This window comes from Pocillopora verrucosa, chromosome 3 (genome assembly GCF_036669915.1).
Source record: "Pocillopora verrucosa isolate sample1 chromosome 3, ASM3666991v2, whole genome shotgun sequence".
In the NCBI taxonomy this organism is placed as follows: Eukaryota; Metazoa; Cnidaria; class Anthozoa; order Scleractinia; family Pocilloporidae; genus Pocillopora; species Pocillopora verrucosa.
In genome coordinates this window covers 1,802,120-1,814,515 of record NC_089314.1, presented here as the reverse complement: position 1 = coordinate 1,814,515, position 12,396 = coordinate 1,802,120, and the positions used below count along the sequence as shown (strand labels likewise).

Genomic DNA, 12,396 nt, shown 5'->3' with positions numbered 1-12,396 from the left:
TGGACGATCATGTTGAAATCGCTTGGTTGATCGGTATGCCTAAGTTTAGAAAATTAGCTAGACGCTTAGGATTGTCGGATAAAGACTTAGAATGTATTAATCATCATGTACAGTTTTTAGAAGATAATATGGATAAATAAATAAAAGTTGTATCACCGAAAACACTGTGTCATTTGTCTGTGTCAATCATGAGGCGTGTAAGACGGTCACTGATTAAAAGAAGAAAACGCAATCAACGTGGGGGTGCTTCTGTGAGTAGGGTTAAGAAAATTCTTCGTAGAGGTCCCTCTCTTACCGATAAATTAGCTTACGCAGCAAGTATGTTGTTATCGGGTCCTGCACCAGGTTTTGGAACACTTGGTAAACTTCTGGGAAAACAGGCTTTAACAGGCATTATGGATAATGTCAAGCATTATAAAAAGGGTCGGCGATGAAAAAAAATCACCAGTTCATCATGCTTACCTCGTGGAGTCAATGGCTATGCTACTTGCATTATCGAGTGGTGTCGTGGCTTTGTGATCGCATCCCACATATCGTCTTCGAAGAGGATGAGCCGCATAAAATCCCTTACCATTGGGTTCCCGAAGACATGGAAGTTGAGGTGTTTAAATTTGTCGTGAAACCACACCTACATCCACTACACGACCGTATCTTTCATTTGATGACGTTTATGAGATACTATGATGGGAAGTATACATATAAGACGTGGAATCAATTGTATACGCAGTACCTTCATAAGTATTGGGTCACCTATCATTGTTTCAAACTTTGGTGTCATTTATCATGGTTAAGAACATTAAGAAAGATGTCAAGGACGACTTGTATGACGAACCCGGTGTCGTCGGTAGTTTGGGTGGTGTGGCACCGTATGCCAAAGCTCAAAAGATCTCTATTGCTCAAGGTAAAAAAGAATTAGAGAAAAAATTGGCGTACACGCTTCACAAACCCAGACGTCGACGAGGAGAATTTTTACCTGTGGTGGTGTTCGACATTGATCAACAATGGGTAGCAGATTTGATCGAAGTACAGACCCTATCCAAACAGAACAAGGGATACCGATACGTATTGGTCGTGATCGATGCCTTTTCCAAATACGCGTGGGCCCGGCCGATTAAAAAGAAAACAGGAAAAGATGTGACGGATGCGTTTGCAAAAATACTCAAGGAAGCCAAAGGAAGGAAACCTCAGACGTTACAGACAGATGCAGGCAAAGAATTTTACAATCAGACCTTTCAATCATTGATGAAAACACAGGAGATTCATCACTTTTCTACTCATGGAGATGCCAAAGCCAGTATCGTCGAACGATTTAATAGAACCCTTAAATCGAAATTGTATCGCTATTTCACGGCTGCCAACACACTCAAATATGTAGACATATTGCCCAAACTTGTCAATCAATACAATCGCACCTATCACAGGAGTATTAAAACCACACCAGCTAAAGTCACCACATTCAATGCCAAAGAAGTGTGGAACAATTTGTATGGGAAATATCAGACTAAGAAAGAAAAAAAGCCTGCATTTAAAGTAGGCGATAAAGTCCGATTGAATAAACAATTTAGACCGTTTAAGAAAGGGTATCTACCAGGATGGACGGAAGAAGTGTTTCAAGTTCGTAAAGTCGTACCCGGAATGGTAACGACCTATAAAGTGCAAGAATTGGATGACACGCCCTTACAAGGCACATTTTATGTGTGGGATTTGCAAAAAGTACATGTAGATGAAGCGACTTATTTTCGAGTGGAAAAAGTATTAAAGAGACAAAAGGATAAATTGTTTGTCAAGTGGAAAGGGTACCCTAGCAAATATAACAGTTGGATTAATAAAAAAGATTTAAAGTGAATTGTGTGTTTGTGGTGATCGCATCATGAGAGGAGGAAGTTTGAGACGCTTTAAAGTGTATGTGCCAAATGAACAAGGAGGTGGTGGTCTCATGCGCTGGCAGACCCCCTCACCTTATGCCCCACCACCTTTTATCGGATCCTGGGGTGATCCTCAAATAGGTGCCGGAGTCAAAGACATGGCTAAAGATTTTTTGAAAGGTGTAACAGGAGGCCTTAAAAGCAGTGTCAAAAAGCGTTCGTTATCAGAAGTGCCGCGAGGTATAAAGAGAGGGGCTTCCCAAGCGCTCAAGAACGAATTGAAGAGAAAAGTTGCCAAGAGGTTGAACGATATTTTTGGAGAATAAAACATGGTCCGCATCAGCACCGTACGTCAAAGTGATCCTATCATTGGTGTAGGCACAACATCACCGACAGATCCTGTGTCTTCCATCTTAAAAAGGTATAAAGGGAGAAGAAGAAAACAACAGCAACGAGGAGGATTTCTCACAAGTCGTATAAAGAAAATAGGAACACGACAACGTGTGCATAAACGCAGAAGACGTTGAAACAGACACATCACCATGTCTATCAAAGGGGCAGAGCAGAATTCAAGTCTAGATCTCTTTAGAATACCACCTACAGATCTTTCTACGGTAAAGTACCGATATGTCAAAATACCACCTCAGACATCTAGTATTACTCCTATCCAAGTGTACGTGGAACGACAATCAGATCTCATCGATCTTTCGAGAAGTTTTGTCCAACTGGATTTGGGTTTCAAAACCACAGAAAATGCCAGTCTCACAGCACGCGCAAACAATGTGGGTGTGATGACTTCACCAGCCAACAATATTGCACACACCCTCTTCAAGCAAATCAATTTCAGAGCCAATGGTACCTTACTCACCGAACAAGTAGACATGTACCATCTTAAAGCTTTCATACAGACCATCCTTAATTATGACAGGAATGATGGAGAGACGATACTCGAACCAGCTGGATGGCGGAACGAAATTGATTCTCCTGTAACCTACACCGCTGCAAATGTCAAGATGGATGATGACGCGTATACAGCTCTTTCCATAAATCATCAAGAAAGCATTAAGAGACAGAGAGCAGATGCAACAGATTACTATGCAGGAGGAAAGAGGAGAATCTTGAGAATGAAACCGTTTATAGACGCGTTTCACCAAGGAAAATGGATCGTCCCCAAAACTCTTTTGGAATTGGAATTTTATCTGAATCCAGCAGCTTTATTCATGAATGGAGAAGCCAATCCACCCAGTGAGGAAGTCCGAGTCAACCCGGAGGATATTAAACTTACCTTCTTTCTATGTCTGGTGTCCCTAAACCCAGCCGTCTACATGAGCATGATGAGTATGATGACCAAAACCCCAACCAAGTATCCCATGATCCGTACCGAGATGAGACAGTTTCCCTTAGACAATGGGGCCACTTCTAAAGAAATCAACAACCCATTCAATGGAAAGGTGCCCCAAAGAGTCATCATTGGTATTCTGAAAACTACTGCATTCAATGGTCAATACAACGAAGACCCCTTGGCCTTTGGAAAATTTGGGGTGGAATACATCAAACAAATTGTGAATGGAGAAGAATACCCATACGAGACTTTGGAACTCAACACGGCTAATGGTCAAAAAGACTTGGTGGGTTATCACCGATTTCTGGATGCTACTGGCTGTCTGTACAGAAATGCAGGAAACATGGTGCGATTCAAAGACTGGGGTCATGGAAAAAATTGCACGCTGTTTGCGTTTTCCAATGTGGCCAATGGAAGTCACGATGACCCGGTTCTTCTACCTAAAAATGAAGGCTTCATCAACATTCACATTAAATGTGCAGGGCAAGCAAGTCAGAAAACGGTGATCGTTTATGCTGAATATGAAGGCATTATGGAAATTGATGGCATTAAAGGAGCTACCACGATGGAAGTGCATTAGTGATGGAGTTTGTGTGGCTTACTACGAATCAACTCAACGCTTTAGCGGAAAGCGATCCAGAACTCCGCAAGTACTTTGTGAGTGCTTTAGCCTGTGACGAACTACCCGAGTCGCCTGAACGTGTGAAACCGAGAGCTTACATTGTCAATACCCACCCTGCAGACAAACCTGGGGAACACTGGATAGCTGTGTGGACCGAACACGATAGCTGTGAAATTTTAGATAGTTATGGTTTAGATTTAACCACCTATGAATTTCTGGCACCATTCATTGTATGGTTAAACCGATGGCCTTACGTGCGTAAAAATACTCGAGCATTACAATCTGTAAAAACCGCAAGTTGTGGAAACTATGCCATCATTTATTTAATGTGTAAAGCAAGACGCAAGAGTATGGATGAGTTTTTTTCCATGTTTTCTAAAAAGGATTATGTAGGCAACGATGATAAAGTAGGCGACATGTTAGAAGACATCATTCAATCGTTAATAAAATAAAAGGAATGAAATAAAATCGTGTCACTTTTGTGTAACTCGCTTTTAGCAATCATGTTCAAGTGTGTGGAACCAGGATTTTCGTTCAAATCCCCTTCCAATATTTTGATTGTGGGCCCTACAAGTTGTGGAAAAACCACCTTTCTCCATCACCTACTTTTGGAAAATTTAGACCTCTTTGACCAAAGACCGACCCGCGTGCATTACTGTTATGGATCCTGGCAAAATAAGTTTGACGACATGCAACGCCATGGCATAGAATTTTTTAAAGGAGTGCCTACCCACGACGATTTAACAACATGGTTTGGAGATAAACGAGGGGGTATTCTTGTCTTGGATGATCTCATGTCGGAGGGAGGAGATGACAGAGAAATACTAAATCTTTTCACACAATATTCTCACCACATGAATGTCACCGTGTGTTATCTCTGCCAAGACATGTTCCCTCAAGGAAAATATGCCAAAACCATCTCTAGGAATGCGCAATACATTATTGCCTTTAAAAATCCTAGAGATAAAGTGGCGTTGCGCACCTTACTGCTACAGATATACCCGACCAAGTGGCTACCTGTTATGGATATATATAATGCATGTACGGACAGACCCTATGGTTATTTGTTATTTGACGTACACCCTGCAAGTAGAGATTCTACGAGACTTTTAAGTCACTTGTTACGACACGAAGGGTGTGTACGCTGTTACAGAGAGAAATAAATAAGAAAGATGCCTGGTTATAAGCGCAGTATGCCCACAACCCGAAGGAGAAGAAGAGTGAAAAGAAGACTAACCAAAAGAAGACAAAAAGGAGGTATCCTACCATTAGCGGCACTCATTCCAGCCCTCATTGCTGGAGGTAAAGCATTGGGTTTAAGTGCCCTTGGAGGAGCTGCATCGTTTGGGGCTAAAAAAGGCCTAGAAGCTCTTACAAAGAAAAAGCGATGATTAATAGTTTCAAGAGAAATGTGGATTTTTTAAAATCTATTTTACAAGAGAAAAATAGAAAGCGTCGTATGGAAAAATTACTTCACGCTAGTAAAGATCAAATCAATGCCGTCAGTGAATTCACGTTGAACATGTTGAAGAAAAAGATACCTTTATCACCGCCCACCGTTGCCAAACTCAAGAAATATAGAGTGATGTTGAGAGAGTTGGGTAAACGGAGGAACTCTTTAAGAAAGCGGCGTCAATTACTTGTGAATCAAACAGGCGGTAGCTTTTGGAGTGGTATGAACGACGCGTTCTGTCAGTGTTTCAAGAGATCATGACTGTCACCGTGCAAGAGGGTATAAACGAAGTGGACACGGGTATAAAGTTTGATTTGCAATTCAACTACGACGACGACGACAGTGACTATAAGGATTCAACCGAGTGTAGACTCACAATAACTCAACTGTTTCGGTGGTTGCGTATGCGTGTGGTGGAACCCTTGTGGCGATTATGGAGACGTTCTTAATGGTGAAACCCGATGAGTTTCGAGCTTTGGTAGATTATTACAAGGGAAAAATTACTGAAAGTACTCTTCTGGACAAAGCCGCACGCGTGGCCGCCGAAGCAAAACTGTTATTAGAAGATACATCTACTCCTGCTGCTTTAAAAGAACCTGTGGTAAAAGAATTGTTAATGCAAGAACGCAAGCTTACTGACAAATTGAGACAGATTCCTATCGCCGGTGGTGTAGAACCTCCACCTCGAGACGATGATGGTAATCTCATGGAGGGGTTGCAAGAGGGATTGTTAAAAGAACTCATTAAATCCATAAATATGAGGGGACAAGCCGCCGTACCTCAGATGACACTCAAGAGGGAACCTGTCACACCTGTGGGGATCAAGAACGAACACGTCACCCCTGCGAAACCGGGAACGTCCAAGATTCCTTTTCTCACAGCTCCATCCCAAAAGATACAAAAAACGAAACGAAAACTTCCTGTTCCCACACCGCAAAAGCATCGCACGGAGTTGGAACGACTCAAAGAATTTGGTAACTGGGAACCTTGGGAAAAGAGAGGTTACGACCCGTATCAAGTGTTTGAGGATGACGAAACGCCAAAGTCGAAGAAAGGCAAAGGGAGGGGCAAGAACCGTCCTAGTTAAGGCTAAAAGGAAACGACAGAGAGGAGGAAAATTTGATATTCAGAAATGGATTTCAAAGTTAGGTGTCGAGTTTCATTGGCCCGGATACCAGTATATGGGTCCAGGTACAAAATTAGCCAAGCGATTAAAACGTGGTGATCCAGGAATTAATCGTCTTGATAGATTAGCCAAACAGCACGATATTGATTACAGTAAAGCTAAATCACTCGCTGACAAACATATTGCAGATCGTAAGATGGTAGCCGGAATCGATAAGTTTCCAGGCAAGAAGAGTTTAACCGAGCAAATTGTGAAGCGAATCATGCAAGCTAAACTTAAAACAAAATTGTAACGCCTCTACAATGATGAAATAAAACTTGTGAAAATGCAACACAGTGTGTGTCTCCGGTTCATTTGTAGTTTTGTCGTTATCGAGAGCACATCATGTCAGGTGATACTTTTTACTTGACGTTACCCAGTAACGATGGGAGTCTGAAATATTTTCCAGACAACAAAAACAATTCTTGGAAAAATCGATTAGACAAACGCATCGATTTAGAAGGAGAGTGGGAAGTGGGATTGAGTAGTATTTCGCTTCCACACGATTCTAAGGTGTCCAGTTACCTCAAAGGATTAAAAGACGATGATGTCTTGCTAACCACAGGACGAATTAAAGTAGCCACTGGGGATATACAACATAAAGTGACTTACAATGTCACGTATGGAGACATCAAACAACATCGTATCGAGACAGTTCACGATTTACTCAAATCCTTGTTTGATGAAGAACGTTTAAAATGTATTATGAATATGGGCTCGGCGTTTGGGAGTCATTTTTCTTCAGGACACAGCGCACAATTTGAAGTGATTGCGGATGAGGATAAAGAAACGATTACTGTAACAGCAGACAAGGTAAAATCGACTGATATAACTCATCAAGAAGTTCGTGACGGTCTCTATTTTGAGTTACCTCGAGACATGTGTGAGTTGTTTGGTTGGACGAAAAAAACAACAGTTCCTTATCGTCGTATTGTTAGTGGTCCTATTGAAGAGAATTGTAATGTATCACGACCGGCGCATAATCTCACAGTGACCAAACGTGGTACGGTGTGGAGTTATGATAGGAGGCTTACTACATCCAGTTTGGCGTATTACAGATATGAGATCCCATGGAAAGACCGATTTGCGGAGAAATATCATAGATTTCTTCTTAGCGATCTGAACTGGACCTTTATCAATACTAAGAGAAGTACCTACTTAAATTTACCTTACCCACGAACCTTGTATATGTATTCCTCGCTTTGTGCTCCAGTACGCGTGGGAGATCAGACGACTGATCTTATACGTCAAATACACTACCAACCAATCTTGGAAGGAAATTATTATTACGAACCCAAGCAGATTCATTACATCAAGTTACGTAAGAATCACATCGATGTGGTGGAAACACAGATGAGTGAGTCGGAAAATAATAATTTGGCTCAGTTTACAGACGGCGCTTCTATAGTCACCATGCATTTTAGACGAGTGAGATAACATGTTTAACCAAAAAGAGGCAGCCAGAGGCTGTCTGTCTGAAGCCGCCGCCGCCAAAAACCGAAGCCCAGGAAAAGAAGAAGAGAAAGAAACGCAAACGGATCATACATGGGAAGAAAAAAAAAGAACTCCAATTAAAAGAAATGATACGTAACGTGGAGGAAAGAACTTATTTTTCAAAGAAATGGCTTGATAATATTGAACAACATAGAAAACGTTCAGTGTAGTGTTTTTTGTTAAGTTGTAGACACTAAAGATGCCGCGAGTGTATTCATGTCGATGCCGCAAATATAAATTATGCATGATTTCTCAAGAAAAACAAATCGAAGAAACATGAAGGGATTATTATGAAAATTTACGAAAAGTAGTACGCCTCACCGAAATGGAAGTGGTCACCCAAGGGATTCAAGAATTAACCGTTTACTTAAAGAATTAACAAACACGTCATGAAAACTTTTTTAAAACTTTGTTTTATTAAAAAAATAATTTAAAAAATGTTCGCTTTGAGTGTCAATGTTTTTTGTTTTGTTTTGTTTTTATAAAAGCAACAAGTCCATGTTCTCCAAATCTTGTGCATCCAGTCGCGAATATCCGTAAGGATAAGACTTAAAACCGTGCGAATGATCTAAAACTCGCTTGTCGAACACGAGTTGATACGACTTAGTCTGAGTCTCAGTCTTGATTTTTTTCAAAGTGGGGTTTCTGACAAAGTGGGTCGGGTTGACTACCAGCGTTTTTCTTTGTTCATCTAACGGGTGAAGAACCTCATCCAAAATATTTTGGCGGATGATGTCGTAATTTAGCTGTTTGGCACCACGTACATTCAGCGAGAATCCCTTTACTTTGCACACCACTTTACCATTCTTTGTTTGATACCCATAGTTCTTCGCACCTGCGGAGATGAATTCTACAATAAAGTCGCCATTGTCAAGCTCGTTGGTCATGTCGCCGAGGTAGTCGCCAAGCTCGATTTCTGTCTGCCCCGGTTTCCATGTATATATGACCGAGTCTGTATCGTAATATAAGACTCGGTCACCCAACTTCTCCAACGATTCGTACAATTTAAGGCGGGCCAAACAGGTGGTAAATGCTGCGATGAAAATATTAGTATTGCTCCCTTTGTAAGGATCTTCTTCATCGCGTTTGTATGATACTTCTATTACTTCGGAATTAAGAATACGGATGTCTGTCACGGTGAAGAGAGGGTCGTCAAGCAGATCTAGGAGTTCGTAGGGTTGCGTGCATTGTTTGGTCTTCGATTTATTGTTTTGTTGGCCAAATTTCCCCCAGAAGGAGTTAAGCATGAGTTTAGCCGTGGCTTTTCTTCCGGGGTTCTTGACGATCTTGGTAGGGTCGAGTCGGATACCTTCTTTTTCTTCATAGCAATGAATGTATTTTTCTTTTTGAGTATCGGTCCGCACCCAGTTTGGGTAGCCACCGCTCTCTTGCTTAATTTTTAACCAGGTGTCCACGTACGGCTGGAACAGACCTTTTCGACGCTGCGGGAAGTCCCATACTTCATGAATTCGGACGAGTCGGTATCCTTTTTCGATCGCTTTATTTATCTCTGGGGTACACCAGGTGCCTCGTAACATTCGTTCTTCATCACTGTGTGGGCAGTGATAGTCGCGTTCCAGCATGTGTTCTTTCTGTGTCTCTATTTCTACACACTTACGGCATAACGGGAAGGTCAGCTTGTAGGAGTTTCCAATTTTATGACGGTAAGGTAAGACTGGGTTATACATGTCAGCGGGTGGTGTGATGTCCACAGTCATCAAGCCAAAGTAACTTCTAGGGTCTTGATTCTCTGGTTCCAAATAGATGTCCGGGTGGCCTACAGGGTACGTACCATACTTGTTTACGTAGGGGTACTCAGACGTTACGTCGATGTAGCGGATTTCTTCTCTTTCTTCTTCATTTACTTTATGGTACAGGCAGGCGGCGCCCGTTCTACCACCGTAAAAACCTTCTCTTGGGTTCAAAGGAGGGACGATATCCAAATCTTTTAGAAATTCGGTAATGGCTGGTGTTTCTTTCTTCTCTTTCTCCCATTCACACCCCCAGATTTCCACCACTCGATACCCTTTACCGCGGAGTTTTTGAATTTTCTGACTGGTCTGTTGGCGTAAGGCTTCTACGGTCAACCCATTGGAACAGAACGGAATTTGTTTGCGATTGGTGTAACAGGTACGACAACCATGATAGAGGCATCCGTAAAATTCGTAGACTGTGCGGGTCTGTGCATCGTAACCATCCACGAAGTACGAGGTAGGGCCAACAGGGATACGATACTCTCCACCGTTACGTGCGTGCTGAATTCGACTTCCGGTATTGTATTCTTGCCACATCAACCATTCCAAAGATGCTTTGGAGTGATTCATACGGGCACCTCGCCACCCCGATGAAGGTTCTACTGCTATGAGATCTAAGGGTAAATGTTTCCTCCTCCAATAACGGTTACACGCTGCGGCGATCGTAACGCATTTTTCCATAGGATTGAAACCGGCGATGCTTTTAAATTCTTGGATGAATTTGTGACATCCAGCTTTCAGTAACGCAACATCTGAGTGACAGTATGCAAGCAGTTCTTCTTTGAGATCAAATGGGTGTTGTTTGGCTGCTTCTTCTCTATACCACACTTCGAATTCTTCTTTTTTCTTACTCGACATTCCCTCCGGATCATAGTAAGAAACTTCAGGTAACGGACCCACATAACTTCGATTTTCTTGCGTATGAAACTTGTGTGGGAAGAAGCCTTTTTTCAACTCGGTGAGACCAAAGGTGTCGGTAAATGCAGACAGAGCCATGGGAAGAAAAGCCATGGAATCTTTAAATGTGATTTTACCAGCTTCCAGAGAAATCATCTTTGTGCCGTTAGGAATCATCAAATCGAATTTTCTTCCTTCTATCACAAGCTGATGCTGTATGAAAATGGAATCATACCCTTTTAAATTATGGAATATGCAGATGACTTCACGCGGTTCTTTGTACTGATCTTCGGTAAGGTTCGTCAAGAATTCCAGAAACTGTTTACTGCAATCGTCGCCATAAAACGTGTAGGAGGTGTTGTTTTCGGAAGTTTGAGCGCAGACGCAAATGGGTAGGTGTGTTCCGTCCTCGCTGATCATGGCTTCATAGTCCGCGTAGACGAAGATGGATGGTTCTTCGTACACGGATGCCTCGGGGTTTATTTTTAAATGCTTCTTGATTTTGGCTTTCGTTTTCCGTTTGGGTGAATCTTCTTGTTCAGGGATGGGTTGAATGTAGCATTTGTGTTCTCTAAGGTCCACGTACTCCTTACAGTTAGAGCATTTTCCAAAGTAACAACGGTGCAGCTGTTGGGGGTCTGGCTGAAATTGTTTGCAAACAGTTACCGCATCGTACTAGGGTCATGCAGATGTTTTTTGCGCGGTGTAAGGCGAGGCAGTTCTGACTGTAAAAATGGCGGTTGCAGGCTGAGCAGTGGAGAGAGGGTTCGTGAGGTTTTGTACCACATTCGGTCTGCTTGCATGCTTTACAGCGACGGCCCTCGCATGGGTGGTTGCGGAAGTCGTCATGGTCAAAGCCTTTGTTGCACGTGTCACAAAAATACGATCTTTCCAGGAATCCGAGGTAAGACGTACATCCATGGTAATGACCCATATCGCTTTCGTACTCTGGTTGATACAGGAGGCGGGATGTACTTTGGCGATTCCACGTTTCCTTGAAACGTAATGCAATATGGATAGCATGTGGTCATCACTTTCAACTGGTCGGGCGCCAGGTACTGTTGAAACTTTTCTAATTCGGCACGCCCACAAGAGCCTTCGGGCACACCAGCTTGCTTGTGAATGAATTTGGCGCATCGGGTGAGCACATTCGGATTATTTCCAAGATTCTTATAGTAACGCTTTCCCTCTACACCATCGTCTTTATGCAAGTGGGCTTTTGTTAGACAAATGGCTCTTGCAAGGCAAAGGTGTCTTCTGAATTTTTAATCGGTAACACACATTGTTTGTTGTGGAGAACATCTTCAATATTATGTCTTCCCTTTGTTAATTAGATTTACCACCTTCCTTTGGTTTTGGCACGATGGTGAGGTCGACGGCGAAATTATCCTCAGGGCTTTAAGATTCATTAGAGTTAAGTTGATTGGCCATTGGTTCATATATGCACCAAATCGCTCTTCGCCATTTCCATTCATGATTTCACTGACAGTAAAGCGTTGTGTTTGTACATGGTGGTCAAATTTCTCGGCTTTAAAGTTTAAAAACACTTCATCTGTATCTTTCAATGTTTGTTTTGCCACTGGTCGGTAACTTTTTTGCGATGGAGTGTTTCTTTCATCGATCTAAGAAATAAAAAAGGTCCTTAAGGATCTAGCAGTTTTTTCTCTTTCATTTTGATTTCTAAGACAAGTTTGATATTGCTAGGTCAGCTTCTCCGTATATCGAAGACACATGATGATTTTTATCTATGTCTGTTCATAGTGCTCGTAGCAATTACTTAACGACAGAAACTAAATCATGATCA

At 42.0% G+C, this 12,396-nt stretch overlaps 3 protein-coding genes across 3 annotated transcripts; 2 read left to right on the top strand and 1 right to left on the bottom strand.

Moving 5' to 3' along the window:
* Nucleotides 1–2,407: 2,407 nt before the first annotated feature.
* On the top strand, nt 2,408–3,787 carry LOC131782788 (uncharacterized protein F54H12.2-like). Its single transcript, XM_059099522.2, has one exon. The coding sequence runs from the start codon at nt 2,408–2,410 to the stop codon at nt 3,785–3,787; it is 1,380 nt and encodes a 459-aa protein (XP_058955505.1).
* A 731-nt stretch (nt 3,788–4,518) lies between these two features.
* LOC131775004 (uncharacterized) lies at nt 4,519–4,992 on the top strand. Its single transcript, XM_059091101.2, has one exon. It carries the CDS (start codon nt 4,519–4,521, stop codon nt 4,990–4,992), a length of 474 nt encoding a protein of 157 aa, XP_058947084.2.
* A 3,428-nt stretch (nt 4,993–8,420) lies between these two features.
* LOC136280054 (uncharacterized) lies at nt 8,421–11,729 on the bottom strand. The gene is made up of 2 exons (XM_066164693.1): nt 11,376–11,729; nt 8,421–11,234 (listed from the first exon to the last, which is right to left on the bottom strand). The coding sequence occupies exons 1-2, from the start codon at nt 11,727–11,729 to the stop codon at nt 8,421–8,423; spliced, it is 3,168 nt and encodes a 1,055-aa protein (XP_066020790.1).
* Nucleotides 11,730–12,396: the final 667 nt, after the last annotated feature.

Coding starts and splice junctions, on each gene's coding strand:
- LOC131782788 (XM_059099522.2), top strand. CDS start 2,408: ATGTCTATCAAAGGGGCAGAGCAGAATTCAAGTCTAGATCTCTTTAGA.
- LOC131775004 (XM_059091101.2), top strand. CDS start 4,519: ATGCAACGCCATGGCATAGAATTTTTTAAAGGAGTGCCTACCCACGAC.
- LOC136280054 (XM_066164693.1), bottom strand. CDS start 11,729: ATGCGCCAAATTCATTCACAAGCAAGCTGGTGTGCCCGAAGGCTCTTG. Junction 11,235..11,375: donor ATGCAAGCAGACCGAATGTG/GTACAAAACCTC, acceptor AAACAATTTCAG/CCAGACCCCCAACAGCTGCA.